We start from the raw sequence: 24,566 nt of genomic DNA on the forward strand, positions 1-24,566 counted from the left end.
TTGCAGGGCAGTGGTGGCACACGCATTTAATCCCAGCACTTGGGAGGCAGAGGCAGGTGGATTTCTGAGTTCGAGGCCAGCCTGGTCTACAGAGTGAGTTCCAGGACAGCCAGGGCTACACAGAGAAACTCTGTCTCGAAACCCCCCCCCCAAAAAAAAGAAAAGAAAAGAAAAGAAAAAAAGAACAGTATTTAAAAAGTTGAAGTTTTAATATGTAAAATGTCTTGTGTTTTCATAGTAGTTTTATTGAGTTTTCAATAGATAAATCGTAAGAAAGTGTGATATTTTCTCAAGTGTTTCAGTGAAGATGAAGAGGAACTTCACAGGAAAGGCCATTCGAATTATAGCATGTGACACATTATCCACAACACGGATTAGGGGAGGGCACGTGTACTGCTTGTGTTCTGTGCTAAGGTATTATAGTTAGTAATTGCACATCAGTGATGGATCAGAGAGAAACTAAGTGACATCATCATTTAAACCTTAATTGCTTAAGCCTTAGCAGTTCTGACTAAATAAAATCAAATTCTTAAATCTCTGAGGCGCTTCGTCTTTGTTTCTAGTAGAATTCATGTCCCTAGTCATATTTTCATTGAGAAAAACAAACTAACTTGTCAGGGAACAAATTTCAACTAAGAACTCCTTTGCAGCCTGCTAAACAAACCAAGATTAATGTTTCCTTCTTTCCTGGTGGCATGAGGAAGGCACGGTATAAGTTAGTTTAAAACCTCTGGGTCCAGTTTGACATTAGTGGCATGTGAATATACCAGATACACAGATGACTGTGCCTGTTTCTTTGAGAATTTTCAAGATGGGGTTCATTATGTAGCCAAGGCTGTCCTCAAACTTATGGCAATCCTCTGGCCTCAGCCTCACAAGTGTTCAACACCATACCTGTCTATTTCTCCTCATACTAAGGAACTCTTTGCTCAATATTTGTGTAGAACAAAACAATAATTTAACTATAGTATTCCAATGAGGGGGTGAAGATTTTCAACAGACACAAAGGTATAGTTCTTGGTCACTTATGTTTTGATCTTGGACAAAACTTTAATTTTACTTTGCCCATCAGCTAAATAGGTAGCATAATAGTACATTCTTCTTGAGGGCAGGATGAGTGTTAAACGAGTCAGGCCAAATAAAGATCTTAGCAGAATGCAGGTAAATGACAATTTCTCAAAAGGATTGACCAGTAATGTGACTATCTGAGCTGTAATTCCCCTGTTGCAAGATAAATCTGCATGTATACCCTTTAATCATATCTCAAGTTGGAAAAATAATGGATTTGCTTTCACCGTGAAGAAAGTGTATAGTCTTTTTTAAAAGAAACTGTCATAACTGAGCATTGGAGAAGACTGAGTTCACGTTGCATGCTTAGTCACGTTTGTTCTTCCCAGCATACATTTCAAACTCATTTGGGGATTGTAGTTTCAGCTGAAACCTTGCAGCAATTTCTCTTCTTCCCATTCACACTGTATCAGCGAGTTCTCTGTGGAAGAAGCCGGGCTAAGAGCAGTGGAAATGGTCCGGTAGGAATGTGTGTTGGTTGTCCTCTCATATGAGAGGTCAAGAATAGACATAATAGGAGAAAACAATGAAGTTAGCCTTGCAGCTGAATCTGTTGAATGCATCCGTCTAGATTTAGATCACAAAAGAGAAGGAGTGTAAGGTCTTTATCATTTGAAACCCAGACTCTCCCATAGAGATCTGTTTATGGTTCTCATTCTGCCCATTGTAATATTTGAATATTAGAACTGTTACTTAAGGGAAGGATATCGTGATGTATATGTTGTGCAGGCTTGGTAGGTTCTGAGCCTTTGCTAATGCCAAGGACCACATTCCCCCGATTCTCTCCCAGGCTAACCCTGCAGTAGCCAAGACCACATCATGTGATCATTTCATAGTCAGTGGATATTGGTTTTGTGTTCTCTGCCTGGGGCAGCCAGTTATTTGATTCTTCCACTAGATATTGAAATCCAGTGATTAAAGCTAGAAATAGTGGATGCATTGGTATTTCTTGGGTAGGCAAGACAATTATTGTAATTTTTGAACATAAGTGTTTCATAAATTACCTTGCCTCTGGATGGTATCCACAGTCATTTATGGCCTTAAATTACTTGCTGATTGAGAGTAAATTGTTTGTGTTTGCTATAAACCTGAGTTACACTGTATTATGAAATACAGGCTCAGTGAAGAGTTTGAGATCTTCTCCTTATCTGTAGTCCCAAGTAAATTCAAGTTTCATCAATTGAAATTTTTACTGTGTTTTGAAGAATAAACACAGAAAGCAAGAACTATGAAGCCTTTTTTTGTCGTTACATTAAGCAATATGATATACATCATTAAAACATCTTAGATGTAAACACAGGAAGGATTGGGCTTTGCTATCTCATGTCATGTGTTGGTTTCTACTGTTTGGAATAATAGCAGTGATGGTGCTGACAGGGAACCAGCCTATTTCTGTAAAGGCTAGTTTTTTGCATCTGCATTTATGCTGATGCTGCTTTGCCACTTCTATCAGAAATGAAGCACATGCTTGTTGTGTTCACTACTCTCCAATGCTGAACTTTCAGATGATGAACCATTAGTAAAGGCTAACTATGAAATAATTTTCTAAATGTTCAACTGTCTTTCTCTTATAGTGAGAGATTTTTCTTGAGGCTGAATAGAAATGGGCTTCCCAAAGCTCCGGATAAGCCCGAAAGACACTGTTCACTCTTTGTGGTAAGTGGGGTCCTGTGTTTATTGCTTAGGAGAATTAAGGTATTGACAGAGAAACTCGTGACTCTGTAAGTGACACAAATAGCTCACAGATGGCAGTAGTGGTTGGGATTCTGATTAACAGCAATCACAGTTGCCTTGCTTCCTTTACTGAGGTTTTTATTCTGGTTAACACACCTTTTTAGAATACTGGTGGGCCTGGGACACTGGGTTACCTGGGCCTAACATGGCTCTAGCTATCTAACCCATGCTTCTTAAGTGTTTAAAAATGGCTGAGTAGGAGATTTGATCTGCAGTGATCTTTATTCCTAAGTGTTTCTTTTATACAGACTAATCAGCAGCAGTGTCTTATGTAGACCTGGGTTTGAACATAATCCTTCTGCCCCGAGCTTTCCATTGCTATGTGTAATCCGTGTCTATGTGTATCTTTGTCCTTGTTCGCGAGAGAATGGAGAGCTCTTGGGCTTTGCTGCACAGCATAGGAACTCTAAAGTAACCAGGCTTTGTTTCTCGGTAGGACTTGGGTAGCAGTGAACTCAGGAAGGACATCTATATTACCGTGCACATTATCCGAATTGGTAAGTTCAGACTTGGGACTGTTGGGAGTGATACCCAAGGGATCTCTGTGTGGTTCAGTTTTCTGTCTGGAATGAGATTTGAATCCAAGAAACTAAGAGGTTTAGAATTATTCTCTGACCTCCTTGATCTCACCCTTAAATAGAATTTTTATCTTTTCCAATATGAACGGTTAAATACTGTGCTGTGCTTTATTGATTCAAACATGTATTTTTCTTTCAATCCCAGTTTCTTACACCATAAAATCAAATTTTAGGAGCGAAGTTTCTCTCAAGCTTATGAAATCTGTGTGGCAACTAGCATTGCCTTTACCCCAAAGTGCTACAGAGCCTTGTTATGGAATGTTGCACGAGGAAGGGGTTTTGAGACAGTAGATACTGTATGGTTTTTCAGTTCATGTAATCTCATCACCTTATTCATGGACCTGAGAAACCCTACAGGGAAAAATAAACATGCCTGTTTAACTGTCAACTCCCACTTTCTCAGAGTGGATCTGACTGTGGAGACATTTAGGCGAGGCAGCCTTTATTCACGTCTTGAAGAGCATCATTTTGGTAGAGAGGGAATGCTCTCCTTCATTTTCATATGCAAAACCCTTCTAAAAGTGGGCCTCCTCCAGCACAGCGGCTCACGAAAGTGAGTGGTGCAGACATCTCAGCTATCGTGGCCAAAGGACTGATGCTAAGACTCTGTCCTCAAGTCACTAAAGGTGCTACATCCCTTGCGTGACAGTGCATTTGCAGCAGAGCACCAGCTTGCCGTGCAGATCCCCAAGATCATCATTGTCTTTGTAGTGTTGTCGCTTGCATGTCTTGTAACCAAACGTTGCAATATGATGGTATTTGGAGGGAAACTAAAAGCATATTGTCATTTGCACATAGATTTTTCCGATTTTTTTTTCCTCACTACAATGTGTTCTGAAACCATTTTATACTGCTTCTATATTTGAAGGACAGGGCAGCTGATTTTTTATTTTTTTGAAGTAAACTCTTTTTTTATTTACTGTATTCACTTTGGGGTTGTTTGGTTTTGAAACAAGATCTCACTTTTAGATCATATACATCCAAAACTCACTGTGTAGCCCAAACTGGCCTCCAACTCCTGATCTTCCTGTTTCAACTCTTAGGTACTGTGACTGCTGATGTGCAAGGCCTGTGTCTGTGTGCATCTTTAACTTTTCATTAAACGGATGGGTATGCGAGAAAGTAATTAGAAAGACTCATTTAAAAATAAAGGGGAAAGGTGATACGCTGCTATCTACTTAAAATAAGATAAATAAAATAAAACGGAGGTTTGTTTTGTATTTTGTATGTTTTTTTTAGTTTTTTAAATTTTAGTTTACAGCCAGTTGTTAATTTAAAATGTGTTTTAGATAATATGTTTGTGTAAATATTGGTCACGTTTATGTATAATCTTGTAAGTCATTGAGGGAGGAAGCAAAGCTTTCTGGCCTTGAAAACGTTCTAGACTGTGTCTCTCAGTTTGCTGTGGTAAGATAACAATCATAAGCAAGTGCCCTTGGGGTTCGTGGTCTTCAGCACAAAATCATTGACGATGATGCCACCCATGTTGGAACTGTAAGATCCTGGGGCGTCCTTTCAAATACAGAGTATTTTGTTAGAAATTGTCCTTTGTCTCTCAAGATTTTCATGATTATTCCTTATTAAAATAAATACTGACGTAGGAATTACCTACCCATCCCTATACCCTATTGGTCAAATAAATCCTTCTAAAACAATAGTTATTAGTTCCATAGTTAGAAATTGCTGAGAATTGAAACTAAAGTAAAACACTTGAGAAAGGTTAAGACTTATCTGGCAGTGTTCTTGATGCAGGGAAATCAAAGAGATTATTATCTGTCAAGGACAGATGCTTCGTGCTTTTTATAGAATGTCCCTTGTACCTGCTTTACTGGGAAAAGGGCATAGTGACCCTCACTGGCTGCCAAAAGCAAAAGCAACGCCTTGGTTCTGGGAATTTATAGGCAAGTCTTTGATTTGGAAAGAAGAAGAAAGTAGCAAAGGGAGAAGTTCGTTTCTGAACTGCTGCTCATCCGCTACTAGGTTCCCCCACCCTCTGTGCTTCCCTGTTGGGGTTTAGCTAGTTGGTCCATATTTTATCTTCCTTCCTATATAGAGGAATTTCCTAGAAACCAGCCAGAACTGAATTCTTATCATCGGCCTTACAGTCGGGAGCAGCAAGACTACCATCCAATCTTTCTGGTATTGTGATTGGATCAAAGCTGTAGTCTCCGAAACTGTGTTTGCTCACCTAGCCCAGAAAGAGAATCTCAAACTGTGGGTTCATGGACTAGAAGAGGAGGACAACTGGAGTAAATCTGAGACTCACAAAGCCCTGCGCAGGGTCTTCTCCAGTAAAAGCAGGGCTTCTCAGTCCCCTCCCCCGCAGCATTTGCCTCATTTTCTATAGTGTATATATATACTAGAGGAAGATGGATAATAAGGAAAGACCTACTGATAGACACCAAAGTGGATATCGCCATCTTTCCCCCTCCCATTTAACATTAGACTAGGGAAGTGCCAGGTGTATGTTCATACACTGTAGATTGCTGCTCACATGGAAAATAAAATATGGATCTCTTGGGACTCTACATATAAATTTACTGATTTCCTTCATAGTATTTCAGCTCCAACCTGCTCTCTGCTTATCAATGAAAATAAAAATTGATAGTTAAATACCAATAAGTTAAATACCAATGTGCCAGCCAGCCGATGGTGGCACATACCTTTATCACCACCTTTCCAGAGGCAGAGACAGGCATATCCTCATGTTTGAGGCCAGCCTGCTCTACACAGTGAGTTCCCAGAAAACCAGGTTTATGTAAACACAGATACCCTGCCTCACAGATAACGAACACACAGCACTGTTGCCATGGCATATATTAAAATACTCAACAAGAGTACTGGAGAGATGATTCAGTGGTTAAGAGCACTTAACTTCCAGAGGACCTGGGTAGCTCACAACTGTTTATAATTCCAGTTTCAAGACATCCAGTGCCTTGTTTTGGTCTCTGGGAGCACTGCAACATTGTAATACACAGATAGATATGCCAGCAAAACAAACAAACAAACACACACACACACTCACACACACACACAATCTTTAAAAGAAAAAAAAGAAAGAAAAGAAAATGCATCCTTGCAATTTTTATGTGAACTAAAACGTCGTAACTGTTAGAACTACCCTAGAACTGTCAGAGCTGGGCTGAGTTGTGAGCACCTATGTCCCAAGGCAGACATGTATGCATTTGATCATTAGTATTTGTTATTTATATTCACATTCCTTCCAGATGTGAACCTTGTATTTAGATTTTGAGACAGGATCTTCCTAGGTGGTATAACCTTGGAAGCTTGTCTAAGCACTCCAAATACTGGGGTTACAGTCATGTCCCAAGACATCCAACCAAAGTTGAAATTTTTTAAATGTTTATTTATTTTTTTTTGAAAAAGGCAGTTATTAAGGTAGAAAACTAAATGGGCACCATGACTGTTCTTAATGTTTGGCACCTCCTGTGATGCTTTCACGATGCACCAGAATAAGAAGACGCTCCCCATAAATGAGACCTGCTCCACTTGTCATGTTTCTACATGCTTCTCATGTTCTGTTCATGCTCAGAGTTTAAGCCTCTCACTTAGGGTTGGACAGTTAGGTGATGAGACAAGAAGGGAAGTGTTCCTTCCTAGCCCTTATTTCGTTGCCTATGGCCTGTCTTGTACCTGTGTCTGCATCTAGGATGCGTCTGCTCACATCTTCATGGGTTGTGTTTTCTTATTCCATGGACAGGTCGAATGGGAGCAGGAGAGAAAAAGAATGCCTGCAGTGTTCAGTACAGGCGACCGTTTGGCTGTGCAGTTCTTAGCATTGCAGACCTTCTCACCGGCGAGACAAAGGATGACCTGGTCCTCAAAGTGTACATGTAAGACACATGCCTGAGGTGGAGTTGCCATCATGGCAGGGTGCCTGAGAATCCTGCCTGAGTGGATGGGCTTTAGATGGATAACTTGAGCAACAGGAGAAAAAGTGGGCTTGAGTCATTTGTCAAAACCCTTATAAACTCTCAGTCAGAGGAACTATGAATCAGCGTACTATATGAATGCAGTTTATTGGTTTAGGAAGATCGTCTGCATAGAGAGAGATCTCCTCCAGTTCATAAACAACATAGCAGCATGTCCTTACTTTTACACAATGACTTTGTTCTTAGAAGGCAAAACTCTATTATTTTTAAAACTGAGAGAGGGAAGCACAGGTAATTACCGAGTCAATTGACGGGAACTGCTTTAATGACATAGGTGAGTAAGTTGGCTTATACAGACGAGCTTATTATTTTCCAGTTAGTTCTGGAAGACTGAAGTCTGAGGTCACAGTATGGCGAGTTTACTTCCTTCAGGCGCAAAGACTGTGGGGAGATCTGTTCTATGCCTGTCTCCTGGCATACATACCCACTGATACATTCATCACATTGACCTTTTCCTCATCTTCACATGACCCTTTTTCTGGTACACGCCGATCTTTGTGTCTATTTCTCTCTTTGTTAGGGCACAATAATATCGTACTGAAGCTTACCCCAATGACCCCATTAGAACTTGATTATCTCTATGAAGACCCTCTTTTGAAATAAGGTCACATTCCAAGATCCTGGGGCTTAAGATTTTAGTGTTGTATTGGGCTTGGGCACAGTTAAACTTGGTAAATGGTTTCTAAGATGATGATGTGAACACGTGTCTACATCGGCCCACCCTGACCCTCCCACAGGCTCGGTAGGGAAGAGCTGATGAACAGAGCCATGATCCACTAACACATCCACATTTGGGTTCATGGGCTACATTGTGGGCCAGGGCCATAAGCAAACTTGAGTTGCTACCTATAGCATATAGCAGTAGGTGTTTCTTGTTTCTGTGGGGTTTTTTTAGGTGGAGATAGTAACTGCCCCTTTGCCAATGTTTGGTCATAAAATTGCTTTGTGACCACAGCTGCAGGGGTTCATGGATTGTTCTACTTTCTACCCAGTGTGTGCCTCTGTAGCACATTCAGTAATTAGTTGACAAACAGATTAGGTTGTCTGTAGCCTCTGGTTGGGGACCAGAGATGTTTTTATCCATTCTCAGAAGGTTAAACCTATGACCTTCTTTTTAGGCTTGAAAACATCTTAAAACTAGTGGGTAACAGGACTTGATATGCTTTTTTCTCATAGCAGCCCTCATTATAAATGGTTTTGATGAAAGCCACTGCCATATTTTTCCTAAATACCACTTACAGTCCTAAACTATGACTTAGTCAAGATGACAGGGACTATTAGCCCTCTGTCCTTGGATTGTATACTGTGTGCAAAGGATCCAGAACTTCACATGTGCTATGTCACTTCTTCACGGCAGACCCATGAAGCAGATGTTTTTTGGGTCAGTTTGCACAGGAGACTGAGGGTTAACGAACTTACCTGTGTCACCCAGGTACTAAGGAAGACATACTAAAATATGTCTGTCTCTGGAACCTCATCTCTCAGCTCTTCTGCTTCTGTTTTTGTGGGTGTTATTTTGCACCACTGTCTAGTAATGCGAGCATGATAGAACATGGCATTGCTAAAGCAAGCCAACATTCTTCGAAAACACGGTCTTATCATTTCTTAGCATAGTCTTTCCAGGTATGGTGACACTTTTGTATCTATCTCACCATTGGAAAGGCTAAGGGCCTGACAGTAACAGGAGCCACCCCTGATTATGCAACCAGCTTTGAAAAAGTCCATTTTAAACATAAATTGTGCTGCTCTTTGTAGGGTTTTGTTATTGTCTGCTGTATCTTAAAAAGGAAATTATGTTATTGGTTATTCTTTCTACTGTCGACTCAGCAAATCGTGAGACAGTTCCAAGAGAAAAATACAAATCAGTGAAAGCCATCTCTGACAGTAGTCAGAGCAAGGCTTTTGAAATGATAGTTGGAATTTGTTTGGAAGACCTGAAGGAATTCTAATTCTTCTAGTGACTGAATCCTTCCCTCCATGTAGGACAAAGAAAAGAGAAAGAAAAAAGAAAAAGTTAACAAATTCCATGTCTGATGCTGGATATTTCAGTTACCTGCTTCAGGAGCATTGATTTTACTTGGAGGTTGTCTTAGGTCAAAACATGAATTCTAGAGTCTTTCAGCAAGCAAACCAGTTATCTTCCTTTCTTCCCCACTGGGCAGAGAGAAGAAAATTGGAATGAACTAAATGGATTTTGACCTCTTGTAGCTAGACAGGTGGAATGGTTTTCCATGTAGATTTTACTGTCTTCTGAGAGCCAAGGCTTAGTTTGGTATCCCACCGTTAGCTGTCCTGTCCACAACCCCCATCATGTTTATCCTTGAAGGCCCATGATGATATGTACATAGGTAAGCTAATACTGATCTCTGCTATCTCATTAGAGAAGTTATAGCAGTAAATCAGACCAGCAGACACAAATGTCTATGCACTTAGGAGTTGCTCCTAATGTTACTAGCTGCTAGTAACATTAGTAGTTACTAGTCAGTGAGATACCCATCCACCCTCCATCCCCCTATTCTTCCATCCATCTATACAACTGACAGTTTTTAGGCTTTGCTATGCTCAAAGTATTCAGTGGTACTCAGATAACAAACATCCTATATGCAGTCCTTAAGAACCCTGAGAGTCCAGCTGGTAACCACACCATGCAAAGGTACCATGAGCTAGTAACAAGAACTAAAAGCAAAGGCTAGAGCTATATAGTATGGGGTGATAAAACACTTGTCTAGGATGTACAAGGCCCTAATTTCACTAGCACTCCCCCAAAAAAATCAAACAAACAAACAAAAAGGAAAGAGGTAGAGGCAGGTCAAAGGAGAAAACAGGTAGAGTAATACCATTTCTCTGAGACTTGGAAAATTGCCTAGTGATAAATCTTAGCAGGCTTTCACTATATAGGCTGTGTTAGCATCAATAGTTTGCTTACTTGGTTACATTTTGACTTCAGCCAGACCTAGTCATGTTACAGAGGGCAGAAATTTTCTATGATGAACCTTTATTTATTGAGCATCTACTATATGCCAGACGTTACATAAGCCCATGTTTATTCAGCATTTAATATGTTAATTATGCAAGTTTAACAGATGAGGAAAGCAAATCACAAAGAGAGTGATCAACTTGCCACCCAAACATAACTCATTTAATAGTGAAAGTTTGAATCTCTGGTATTGCATTCTTAGTCTTCAACATCTTCCACTTGGTGGATTAAGGTAGGTTGTTAGCCACTGCCAAGCTGAGCATTCTTGCCCATGCTAAGTCATGGGCAGGTACTGGGGACTCCTAGGAGAACAACATGTAGCCAAGAGAGGTGTGCTGTCACACCTGGGGCTTGAACTTGTGTGTCAGAGCCTAACTGAATGGTCGTGTTTTCCTAGGTGTAATACAGAGAGTGAGTGGTACCAGATCCATGAAAACATCATCAAAAAGCTGAATGCGCGCTATAACTTGACCGGCTCCAATGCAGGTGGGTGTGTCCGGCTGGCTGGCTTGCCCTACACATTTCACATCTGACCTTCTGTTCATCTGTGTTAGAAACCTTCACAGCACTGGGCTTTTTGTTTGTTTTCTGATCTTGTTCTTTCCTGCATAAAAACACCCAGGAAGCATTTTTTTTTTAACATTTCCCTAAATGGTGATAGGTTTGCAAATATAATTCTCTTTATAAAAACAATTCTTTCCACTCATTTGAAACAACAGAGGATCTAGATTTGTTCTCTGCTGCCATAGCTTGAGGCCTTCAGGTTTTTACTATAAGCCAAAAACTAAGCTATAAACATGGTCGGGTTTTCCAGTGGTAAGTAGAAATCAGACATTAAAATGCAATAGAAAGCACGCATCATTCTACGGCAGTGGACAAGAATATACTTGTATACTGGGTAACCAACATACAGTTCCCATAAGGAAGTGGACTGCGGAGGACAGTGATGCTGACTGTGGTGACGTATTCATAGAGAAGATGGACGTGTGCTTATTCAGAGACTGCAATAACCAAATGCCACCCTACATTATATGAGTAGCAACGTGTCATAGAATACATCGTATCTTATAGTTGTTCCCTTTGAAGCCACTGTCCACTAAAATCACATTTTCCTCACAAGTATCCTGGGTCCATTTTTTTTAAAAATCATAGATCCTTATTTAAATTCCTTGAAAAGGTTAGGGTTTTTGTTTATTTGTTCTTTATAATAATACTGTTGTCTTACTGATATATTGAATCTTTGAGAAACAAGCCAACCTCTCCTACGTTTTGTCTCTTTTCTCTGCAGATTTGCTAGCTAACATCTCTTTCTGATTACTCTTACTGTGATTGTTGTTGTCCTTGTGTCTACATCTGTTAATTCCATAAGGAGGGCTCCACGCTGGGGCAGTGCCCTACATACTCTGTGTCCTTTATCAGCATTACTAACTCCGTTACTTCGTCTTCCTGGGTCCTTAAGTGAAACTCTACCAGAAAGTGAGACACAAACCACCTTAGAGCTGGGTCTTCCCTTTTCTATTGATAACCATTGCACTGTAAACAAGCAGACAAACAAAATGACAACAACGTAAATCCAGACCACAGTTGCTACTACCTGTGTGGAGAATGAAAGCCTCCGTTGTAACATGGTACCTCCTATAAAAGGCCTTATCCCTGTGGTGAGGGCCATCTTACTTTGTTGTCTACTTGGGACCTTTGAATTCCTTGGCTACTCAGCACCTGCCAGTTGTACCTGGTTTCTGCTCTAAAGCTTTGCTGACTCTCCTGTCCTGGGGACACCCACCCTCCCATCCATCTCCTTCAAGTCTGAGTCCCACTCAGCTCTTACACAGCCAACATCTGTTTGCTGTGGACTCCTCTGATCACTACCTGACCCCTTCTAGCTCTTTCAGACTGAGGCATGCCAGGTCCCAGCCTCAGGACGGCACAGGACTTTCACTGAGTGACGGCTCAGAAGGGTCCTTTTAAAACAAAGACCGTCACACTTTCCAGCAAAGTCCTTCCCTTCCATCTTGGTGGCTTACCTTGATCTATGTTGCCTCCTTGAGGAGAAGGAATCACAAGCCCTGCTAAGGCATTTTTGGTCCACTCAACTTCATTACTGAACAGGAAGCACTCTAGTGACTTCCATGAGGCCACCACAGAATAACTGGGAGGAGTCCTGATAAGGACCCGGTATTGATGATGTCACAGAAGCCAGAGATCTCTGACCAGACCAGTGACTCATTACACAGACATTAGCAAGTAGAGATGTATGGACAGAGGGATCTATAATATGACACACTGTGACACACTATAGCTTCCACAAAAAGATGTTCTCTGTGCTTTGTTTTTTATGTTGTTGTTGTTGGTGGTGGTGGTGGTGATGATGATGACGATGTGTGTGATTTTTTGTGTGTGACTGTGTGTATGACTGTGTGTGTGCTTATTTTGTGGGGCAGGTTTTGAGGGCAAAGAGTAGATATGAGGGGCCGGTGAGATAAGCTGGACTGGTGGATGATGGTGATGATGATGATGGTGATGATGATGATGATGACAACAGAATACCAGAAAGTCTTGAGTCAGGAAGAGAAATAGAATTTATTCTATAAAAGGCTGCTGTTTTCCCTGTTTTCACTCCCTTCTATTCCTTGGCCATTGGTTCTGGGGGGAAAAAATAACTTTAAACTTGCTTTCCATACAAGTCTACCAGCAAAAAGTAGGCCTTTCTGCTCCACGGATGCGCTTCTCATTCTTGGTGCTGTCATCTTGTCTGTGTGATAGGAAAATGGGTTCATCTAGGTAACTGTTTCCTCTCTAGCCTAAGACTTGGTTGAAAGGAAGATTAGCCATTTCATCTGTTGCACTTAGAAACTGGGAGAAAGTAGTGAGTGATCCATTTAAACGTTTAATGGTTAAAAAAATTGAATTAATGTAACTCTATAATTAAATTAAGGAATTTGAAATTTTAATAGTTGTGTTAGGTGAGAGTTTTGAAAGGTATTAGTTATTATAAGGACAAATATTAGAAAATGTTTGAAATTCTGAAAATATTCATTAAAAATAAGCCAGATTTGAGTTTGCTGAACAGAAATGATCATTATAAACGTTACTTCTGGTAGATGACAGTTGAAGTCCAGGAATGTGGAATTAGACTGAGCCCATGTTATGTACTTAGGCAAATTTGTTGGTAAGACTTAAGTCTATAAAAGTCACTGGTAGGGCTGGTGAGGGAGCTCAGTGAGTAAAGAATTTGCTGCCAAGCTTGATGATCTGAGTTGGACTCTCAAAGCTCACGGGAGAAAGAAACAAGCAACTCTTTCAAGTTGTCCTGCAGCCTCCACATTCGGGCACATCTCTGTGCACTTGCACATGTGTGCACACACACACACACACTCACACACGCGCACACACATACAAATGTAAACCTCACTGAGCGTACTTCAGTATAAATTAACAGAAAATTTACAGTGTTTTCCTATCGTATGTGCATTTATGTGTAGCTTGCTCACATGGCTTATAAAAAAGAAATCATGTTTGTTAATCAGATATATTTCTTGAATTATTGTTTTTTGCCTTTGAGAGATGAGCATGCACAATTCTACCCTCCGACTACATTTTAACCCCTGTGAGATTTCATAGGAGTTGTTACATAAGGAGCCTACTCTTTCAGCAAGGGCAGTATGTCACTGTGCCATTGCGTTTTTCTGTTGACAGTTGTATCTCTGCACACCAGTGTATTCATTTGATTCACCACCGTGCAAGTGATGTAGTACCCCAGGACTTTTATCGGTGCCTCTGGCTGTTGAACACTGAGTTTGTAAATTGCTTTCTCAGAGCACTAAGATTAAAGTAGTACTTTATGGCACCACCTATTGGCTAAAGTGATAGTGTGTTACTTTTTTGTTTATTTTTGGAACTTCCTAATTATGAAAGCATCCTGTCTGTTTAATCCTTTTGAACTTTATTTCATAGTCAGTTAATTCAGTTCAATTACAAAGTAGTGAGTCATGCAAAGACTTGCTCATTTCCCATAGGATGATGTTCTATTACATTCACTTTATCTGTATTCCCCAAAGGCAAATATGTAGGCATGTGCACACAATCACATGATTCAATAGTACTGGGTCACTGAAATTCTTAATATTGGCCTCTTTACTCGTGACGTGCATGCATGTTTGTATATATGTGTGTCTATGCACATACACACGTGTAGATATACACAGTGTATTATACATGCATATTTATATTGCTTTTTTGTTAACTACTTGAAAACAAACTGCTGACTTTATTTTTCTACCTCTATGATATTCAATGTATAATATCAAAATCAGGAACTCAGGGGCTGGAGAGATGGCTCAGTGGTTAAGAGCACTGACTGCACTTCCAGAGGTCCTGAGTTCAAATCCCAGCAACCACATGGTGGCTCACAACCATCTGTAATGAGATCTGATGCCCTCTTCTGGTGTGTCTGAAGACAGCTACAGTGTACTCATATATAATAAATAAATAAATCTTTAAAAAAAAAATCAGGAACTCAGCATTGGTACAATAATATTTCTGGTATATAGAACCTATTAAATGTTTGACAGTATTCCCAATATCCTCTGTAATACAAGAAAACCCAGGCTTTATCACATGTGATAGCCATATCCCTTCAGGTTCCCTTTTCTTTTTCATTCTAAATGTAATACTCAAGAGGCTGGAGAGAGGGGTCAGTCGTTAAGAGCACTCACTGCTGTCCCAGGTTCACTTCCTGGGACACTCATGGCAGCTCACCACCTCTGTACATCCAGTTCCAAAGGATCTAGTGCCCTCTTCTGGCCTCAGTGGGAACCAGGCATGTATGTGGTATATATACATACATGCAGGCAAAAGATCACTCCATACACATTAAAATTTTTTAAATATAACATTTTAAATAATATGTGCAGTGTTGATAAAAAAACCCTCTGACCTCAAATTATAATCTAATGGAAGTAGTGATTAGAGTTTAACATTATTATGTATAGTAGTTATATTCTCTAACTTTCATCTGATCACTAGGATCTGCTATTTGTTAGGCACACAAAGTGTTCAAGAGCTAAATAGTCATGTGTAGTACCATAGTATAGGAAATTTAGCTGTTCTTCGCCAATCCTAACTTCTTGACTGATCCTTTGGTAACTAAAGAAAGATTAACAAAAGAAAATATTTCAGACTTGTTCCATGTGTTCAGACATGGAAACCTGCATGCGAAATCCTGAGGAAGTAGGCAAGCCTTGGTGTTTTTACAGCAGGTTAATGAAGAATGGATAGCCATAGAAAAACATGGCAGAGTTCCCAATGAACTGGCAGGGGGTTGGGGGTGGGGCGGTTACAAAGTCTCTTTTATCAAGTTCTACTTGGAAGAACTTCCCTCTCAAAGACATGTGTGCTCTCCTCAGTCATGAAGACACATAATTTTGACCCATTTCATGGAAGAAAACCTGGAAAGATTAGAATGACCTTCTTGAACATCATGTCTTTCAAAATAGTCCACTAAAATTCTTTCTTTTGGGGTAGCATATTCTGAGCACCATCAGTATGCAATACATACATATATATACGCACATACACACATGAAATAGCTCTGAGCCAGTAGATTCTATGTGCTTGCTGTTATGAAAACATAAAATAAGTAATGATATTTATTAGAATAAACACATACATAAAACCACTAAATTAAAAGATATAAATCAAAACTTTGACATAAACCTGTGTGTGTGTGTGTGTTGAAAATGTTGCTACCCTGAATCAGAATCAAGAATGGAATTGACAGTCAAAAGAAAACTTTGAAGTATCCTGATGTTGTCATCCTCTGGTTCGCATGGATTTATCTCCAGCTCTCATCTTTAGCTAGCATATTTACTTTGGATAAGACTGTGAAAGTAAATAATTTTGGGCGCCTCTATTGTTTCTTCATTTGACATACATTGATTTATGTGTTGGTCCTGTCCTGTTTTCTCTATCATTTTTAGCTGTTGGCTAACCACTTCCTTGGAATAAAAACATGAAAACATTTCCCCAGTTGAAAACTAGGAAATCTTTGAGCCAGTAGTTACAATCAGCAGACCCAGCTTGTGCTTCTCAGTCCTTCTGCATGTCAGGAGAGCCCAGCAGGTAGGGCCAACCCTTTTCCAGATGTTCCCAGGAAACATGATGCTGATTAACTTTAATGGTCAACTTTACTCAATTTAGAACCAACCAAAAGGCAAGCTGCTTGGGCACTCCTGTGGGGAATTTTCTTAATCTGATTATTTGACTCATCAAGACCTGCCCTAAATGTAGATGGTGCCTCCTGTTCAGCAACACTGGTAAAAGAATTTGGAAGGGAGCCTTGCTTTTGCCTACTTTTGTTCACTCTTACTGGGACATTCATCTGCCATGTTGTTGCTCTGACATATCAGAACTGCTATGTTCTTCAGTTCTGCCCATATTTGAGTAGTGTCAATATTAATGACATAAATTTTTGGCCGTCCAAAATGATAATACTTAAAGGATACCCATCATCTTACAACCCGGATTGTTGGTAATATTTCAGTAAATTGGTTTCCTGTGACTTCCCAGAGCACATACCTCACAAGATCTAATATAGATTTTATGGCTTCATAGCTGGACATGTCCCTGAAAATTCTCTCTTGCTCTGAGCAAGTTCCAAGGGACCCATCATCTTCTTCTAACCTCTGAGAGTACTGTACCCAGTATAGTGGCAACAGGATGTGGATTCTGTGGGATATTGATAGGAAGGTGCTCTCATTGACCGGCATTAGTACTTGTGTGAAATAGACTTCCAAAGATCTCACTTACCCTCCACCATGTGCCAACATAGTTGACCTGGAATTAAGATCTTCATTTGAACTCAATCACAATATTATAAAATTTACACACACTTCAAAATATTTCTAGTAGAACAAGGGTCTCATAGAGACAGAGGTCAAGACTCATCATGATTCTTTCCTTTGGGGGATTTGCACATGGTCATAGTAGATCTAGAGCCGGCAGAATCTTTCCTTTGGGGACTTTGCACACGGTAGTATTGTCAACTTCACAGAGAACTGCTTCTCCATTTTTTCACCTTTCTATCTTCTCTTTTAAGGATTGAATGTTACCTTCTCATAACTCGCTTCTTTAGCTGTATTCTTTTTAATCACTGTCTCTGTGATTTATCTGGTTTATTTTCTAACAGTTATAATTAAAAGGAAAAAGAAATCCAGTGAAACCCACAAGAAGGGCTACGGTGGAAGTTGGGTAGATTAGCATATTTTTTTCCTAGAAGGGGATCTTCAGTCGTTTGAACTATCTCATACATAGATATTCTACTAACGTTTTAATGTTACATTTTAAGATGTCCTATGCTTAATGACTAGTGACCACTTGATAAAGTATTCATTTTATGAATGGTAAAATGAAAATTAGAAGATCTATATTGTCAGTTATAAGATACATAGCTGAAGGTTGTTTCATGGTCTCCTAGTGCCAGATCCAACAGCAGGAAGTTGGAAGTGTTTGTCAAATCCTAAGGGAGCTTTATAGTTTACCCTGGCTTTGAGGAAAAGGCTCTTAAGGTGCTTTCCAAATCCTTATCAAACAGGACTTTTAAGTGCCTTCTCATTTTTTTCTCTAACAATGTGAGAACCTTCTCTGTGCTTTAGAATACGACCTTAACATAATACCTTAGAAATGCGCTAGTTCAGAAAGAATGTGAGTTCTTTGAATTTTTTGCACAAGTTACTAAAACTTAAAAGGGGTTGGGTATTCAATTTGAAAGAAAAATAAACATAACATAGAGAAAATCAGAAGTGCTTAAGAGATGCAAAGCCTGAGGTTTGAGCATTGTTATGCTAATTAATAAAAAGAGATGGGAAAGATGCCAGGGACTACTTTATGTGTTTGCTTCCAGTCTCTGTGGTCAGAGCAGCCTGCTGAGATTGGGTTTCATCTTCTAAAATAATTGTGATATTAAGTTTAATCCCTCATTATTTTTTACCTACGTTATTGAAATTACGCATGATGAGTATCCTGCCTGCCCTTTTCTATGTTACTACCAGACCTTTGTTCTGCTAGGAATATTTTAAAATAGGTATGAAGTTTTTAATAGCAAGGCTGAGTTCAGATGGAAAGCCTAATTCTAGCCTCCCTATTGGGACTTATTTATTTTGGAGAAAAAAAAGGCAAATGAAACAGTTTGGAGCCTTTTCTTGGCATATTCATATCTTTAAATGCTGACTTTTATGAAAGAGAGAGACCATTAGAGTTTAGCAATCAAAATGTATGAAACTTCTCTTTCAGAAAATAAAATAAATGAGGATTACTGTAGATCGGCCAACTATATTCTTCCTTTCCTATCCGAGTAGTTCAGTTTGCGGATTCACTTGGAACTATTTCTGGGTTGTAATATGCCCTTTAACTCGTGTGTGAAAATCTTGTTGCATGATTAGCACATCTATTCTTAGCTCAGGTATTTGTGGGATCTTTATTTATAGAATGTACATTTTAACATCTTGTAATCTTTCTTCCAAACTTTTGTAGAAACTCAGAACAGAAAATAAAAACCAGTAGTACAGCTGGGCATGCTGGCACACTCTTCAATCCCGGCAGTCAGGAGGCAGAGGCAGATGGATCTCTGTGAATTTGAGGCGAGCCTGGTCTGCATAGGAAATTCCAGGCTAGCCCAGCTACATGATGAGACTTTGTTTGAAAGGAAAAGGGGATGGGGGTGTACAATATTAGGCTTTAAGTGGTTTATGTGTATTAGGTCAACAATTTCATCAATATTGTGATTTTGTTTACACCTTAATTGGGTTCATTAAGGAAATTTTGGATGAATGGGTAGTTTTTTGGACAAAGCATGGTTAAGGTTGATGTCCCTTGAAAACTACATCATTAGAATATTTTTGGCTTGATTATTTGATTTGTTGATTTACAATTCCAATTCAGTTGCCCACTGAAGACATTCTATTTCATTTTCTTGATGGAGTACTATATTACTAGAAAAGAATAGATTTCAAGAATTTTTAAATAATTGATTTTTTTTAAATCTTAGTATAGTAAACTGTGTAACCCATTCTTCTGCTACAAACATGAACAAGTGGTCAAAGACTGCAGTGTGGTCAGCAACCATATTTACCTGGTATATTCAAGGCCCTGGTTTTAGTCCAGTATGGGGTTAGGGCAGAAAGTGCAAATGTGGTAAGAAACAGAGAAACAAAGTTTGAAGAAAGAGAAGTCTTGCTACTATGTGTAAATATGAGGCTCCAATCTAAACAAATAAAATTTAAATAATTGATCTGAGAGGATGGGGACTCTGAGAAGGATCAGAGAGCTCTTAAGTTGAACTGACCCAGAAATGTGTGATGAAGCTTAGGACCAAATAAATACTACCTAGGAGCGATTCCTCCAGTACTGGGCCTTAGAAAGCTCTTTTCTGGCTTTCAGGGGTAATGGGTAGCATGGTTCTTCTTTGGTATGTTGACTTTTATGCCCTTAGTCTGGATTTACATTAATGTAATATTTGATAAAAATTCATACTTATAAAATTTAAATTTTGTGTGTAAAGATAAACTAATCCCAGCTGAGTAGTCTAAAAACATAGATATGCAGCCAGTGTACATTCAAATGAATGGGATTCCTGTGCAGGAAACAACACTTGCTCAAGATGACTTATGATAATAGTGAGCTGCCCCTCAGAGGAAGCAGGTACAGCCAATGATGGCCGAATCCTAGGAGTCTAGACAAGAAATCGAAAAGAAAAGGCCAAGCTAGAATTTAGGACAGTCATAATGTAAAATAACAAGATTTTAAAACTAATCGATAAAAGTACTGATTGACTCTGTATTCTGCTGACCTTATACACTGGCATAACACATTTTTAAAAACACAAATAAAAGCTATATCATCTTGGTGTTTAGATTCTGAGATGGTCCTGGACAGAGAGGACTCTGCAATGCTTAGCAAGGAAATGAGCACAGTTAAAAAAAAAAAAAAGAATCGATTCACTGAAAATAAAGTGTAATTCCGTCAGAATTCTTCACAAAGGGAAAATGAAACAGAAAAATCTGGATACACACATAAAAGTTATAGAGAAGTGAATGGAAAGCCCAGTGTGTGTCAATAGGGCTTGCAGAGGTACGACGGGTAAAAGAAAAAGTGGCAATCTTCAAATGTTAAGGACTGAGAAAATGGAAGTGCTCAGATGAAAGAAGAGGAATCATAGAGAGAGAAGATGCAGTTCAAGTTGTATCTTAGTAAGTTGTGAAACCACAGAGCACTGAAGTCCAAGCTAAAACCCAGGAGGAAAATACTGCTTACCTCTTTGCCCTCCAGTGTAGCTTCAGCAATTGTAAAGGACTGAGCATCATAGAGTGTTGCAGAATTGCCTAAGGCTAGCTTTGCATTCTACGCTTGCCACATTATACCTTCCAAGTGAGAATGAGTCCAATTTCAAGTCAATAATTCTAATTTCCAGTAGAGTCCTAGAAGCCCTACCATCCATGCTCACTGAGAGAAATAGGAATGACCATACAGGAAAAGAAGAATGAGTCTAGGAGCAAAGACATGTGAGCAGAGTGTGCGGAGAGGATGGGAACGTGACCTTCCGTACACCCAAGCATCAGCAAAGAGCATGAGTCAAAAGATGTCCCTCTCCATTGCAGGAAGAGACACACACAATTTGTTAAATACAGACTTTAAGTCAATCATTTGTGTTCATTTTTTTTTAAGTAGAAATAGAATATATTATTTCCAAAATAGTGGGACCATAAGTAACATATGAAAACTCAACTCAGTCTTTAAAGTCATGGTTTTGCAGGTTTATGTTGTTACATTTGTGGCACTATTTGGTTCATTGGAAAAAAATGAAGACAGGAAAAAAATAAAAGAAAGAAAAATCTAGCCGGGCAGTAGTGGCGCACGCCTTTAATCCCAGCACTTGGGAGGCAGAGGCAGGCAGATTTCTGAGTTCGAGGACAGCCTGGTCTACAGAGTGAGTTCCAGGACAGCCAGGGCTACACAGAGAAACCTTGTCTTGAAAAAATCAAAAAAAAAAAAATCTAAGTCATTGAAAACCACAGTAAGGCAGGCAGATGCCCTGGACCTGCAGGCTGAAGATATTGGGATCTTAAGTTCCCTGCTTTGGTTTATATCTGGATAATTGCATCCAAAGCCCTGTGTGATTAAGGACCTTTCCACCTTCATATCTCTCAGCTTGTCCCACTTACATTTTTTCCCACCTTCTAGGTTAGAGCTGTGATGTTGATGATAGACAGCTTTGCCTTTGAACCCTCCCCACAGGACTAACCGATGTACACAGAAAACCCTGGGCTCTTATACCGATAAAAAGCCAGGCCTTCCGTTTTTGTTGTACTACTTCCTAAAGTGTTATCTTACGTTTGTTACATTCTTCGCCCTGAGACAGGGTCTCATGTACCCGAGACTAGCTTTGAACTTACTTCTGTAGCTGAGAACAACCTTGAAGTCCTCATCCTCCTGCCTCTACCTCCTGATGCTAGGATTGTGGGTATATACCACCAAGCGTGGGTAAAAGGAGTGTTCTTAATGTATGGCAGTTGGGAATCTTTTGCAATTTAGTGTGGCACCAGTTTGTTGGGTTTTGTGTCTGGGAGTAATAAGGGAGGAAGAGCTACAGTTCAGTATCCAATAGCAGGTCTACGACAGTTGTGCCACCCCTGCTAGCATCTTGAGCACTTCCTGTCAGGCTTTACCTAAAGATTTCTGTAAAATTGATGTCATTATCTTTATATTTTGGAGATGGGAACCGAAGCACGGAGAACGCCACACTGAGACAGCATCCTGCAGCCTTCTCATGCACTTTTTAAAATGGCACACTTGATAACACATATATTCAGCAAATGTTTGCCTGGGTTTTCCAGTTTTGCATTGCTGTATATTCACAGCTATGTGTTATTTGGTTCATTAGTGACAAAATGGCTGATGTAACCTAAAATCAAATCTGGCTGCTACTTACAAATCATGCTGTGCTGGCCACTTTTAATATAAAAATGCACAATTTCTTAAATTTAAAAAGTACCATCTTCTAAAATGAGTTATCTCTAGTCCCCATAAAATGAGTCACCGAACAGTCAACAGATCCTCAGCCTTTCTTCTTTATGCTGCTGCTGTGCTCTGAGCATGATAATGAATAATACAGTTTCAGGCTTGTTTGTGGTTTGCTTTGTTTGTTTGTTTGTTTGTTGTTGTTGTTGTTTGGCAGACTCCAGATTAATTAATGACTATGCTTTGCTTAAAGTTACATAGCGAGTCTTTCTAATTGGAGCTCAAATGCTGAGGCTGCTGCGTGAGCTCAGTTTGATGATGATATTTCTTCTAGTAAGGGGAGCATCCCTCCCAGAGCCAGCTCTCTTTGAACACTTAGTTTTGGGTACTGTTCCTGAGGCTACTACAAAATGCCTGACAGAATCAACTAAAAAGAAGGGTTCGCCTTGGCTTGTAATCTCAGAGGGGACATGATCCAAAGTAGCATGATACCAGGAACAAGAAGCCGCTGAGTACATTTGGTCCTCAATCAGGGAAGAGAGATGAAAGCGGATGCTAGGCGTGATGTCTCCCTTTGTTCTTTGTATTCATTCCAAGACATCAGCCCACTGGTTTGTAGGAAATACAATCCACATTCAGGATGGATCTTCCCTTCTTTATTTAGGTAAACTTCTCTGGAACCACCCTCAAAGCAAATGTGTATCTCCTAAGTGATTCTGAATCTAGTCAGGTTGACAATGAAGAATAACTTACATCAAGGGCCAGAAAGAAAATAAAAAGAGACTGTAAAAGATTACGTATTTTCAAAAATTAAAATAGTTATTTAGTTCTCTGGCTAATTCTATAGGTTATCATAAAGCTCTGTAAAATTTTTCTCCCAACGTAAAAATCCTCTCAGCAATAATTTTCTGTATATTCCACTCATGTAGTTTGCCCCAACTATCTTATGGTCTATTTACTTATGTGTATCTTGACTTAGCAATTCCTTAGGACCAGAAATTCTGTGGTTTATATCCTTGTATTCTGTCTTCTTCCTTCTCACACCATAAGCTACTGATCCCCATGCTGACTATATCAAATAATGGTAGGAATCCAGAAAAGTATGCAGGCGAAACTTTAAAAGTGGTCACCTCTGAGAATCAGTAGGATGCTAAAATGGTAAAGTAGGGGAGCAAAGATGGGACGAGGAAGATAATTCCTCTTTTGTGAGCCTGCCCACTGGCATGGATGAGTAGCCCTGAAAGGATAAACTTAGCTCCGAATATCTAGAGTGCTTAAGAAATTCTCCTTTCCCCCCTTGTGGGTTCATTAAATATAATTAGCAAATAAGACATTTATGGGATCACATTGTACAATGTGATCCTGTGATTTATGTATACATTATGAAATGAATAAATAAAGGTACTTAATATATATGTCATCTCACATGCTTGCATTTTTTTTGGTGAGAACCTTTAAGAAGATCTAAGTGAAATTTTCTATCCTTTAAAGAAGTCTTTGCCTCTCCCAATCCCCCTCCCAGCCCCACTTACCCTCAGCCCGTCATCAGTCATCATTCTCCTCTTGTGGTTAACTTTTTTGACATAAGTATGTAAATATTTGTCAAGACTTTCCTGTGTGGTGCTGAGTAACTTTTTACCCATTGTGTTGGTAGTGTCCTGATGACTCATTCAGCCTGTGGTTGTAAGGTCACGATAACTAAGGACCATTATAAAAAGAAGATCAACAATTTCTGTGATGGCAAAATACAAATGTCATGATGGTTCTCTGGAGCTGCTCCTTGTGTGTCAGCTGCTGGCACCATGTGTTGTGTTCTTATTTTGGTTTGTTTGCTGAAATTATACACTTGCTTTATAGCTGAGTTCCTTTCTCATCTTCCTGCCTCTACTTTCTCAGTGCTGGAATTGAACATTTGGATCTCCAAGCCTGGAAAAACAGAGTACTTTCTTAATATATGACAGTTGGGAAACTTAAGTAACTTGGAATAGAACCTAGTTTGTTGTTTTCATAGCTTAGCTGTTCTGTAGTTAAGAGTTGCTTGTGGGAAAGCCTAGCTATTTGGGAAGAGCATGTGTCTTGTAGCCAGTTTTTCCATTCAGTTGACCTTTCCACTTCTTGATTGTGAATTCTTCATTCTGGAGAACATAGGTCAACTGCAAATGGCTATTACTGCCCCTACTATCACCAGTTTTTGTCACTAGGATAGTGAAATTAACCTCAGTTAGGACTTTTTTCTATATTTTT

The 24,566-nt window shown here is 39.5% G+C and overlaps 1 protein-coding gene across 1 annotated transcript in view; it reads left to right on the top strand.

The window, feature by feature from the left end:
• Positions 1-24,566, top strand: part of Dock4 (dedicator of cytokinesis 4) — a 411,722-nt gene that overhangs the window by 226,286 nt on the left and 160,870 nt on the right. Inside the window, exons 9-12 of the mRNA XM_028768807.1 lie at positions 2,643-2,724; positions 3,239-3,299; positions 7,102-7,234; positions 10,708-10,796. Of these exons, the coding sequence (XP_028624640.1) occupies positions 2,643-2,724; positions 3,239-3,299; positions 7,102-7,234; positions 10,708-10,796 (365 nt within the window). The remainder of the gene's footprint in view (positions 1-2,642; positions 2,725-3,238; positions 3,300-7,101; positions 7,235-10,707; positions 10,797-24,566) is intronic.

Source organism: Grammomys surdaster, unplaced genomic scaffold, assembly GCF_004785775.1.
Source record: "Grammomys surdaster isolate TR1022 unplaced genomic scaffold, NIH_TR_1.0 188, whole genome shotgun sequence".
In the NCBI taxonomy this organism is placed as follows: Eukaryota; Metazoa; Chordata; class Mammalia; order Rodentia; family Muridae; genus Grammomys; species Grammomys surdaster.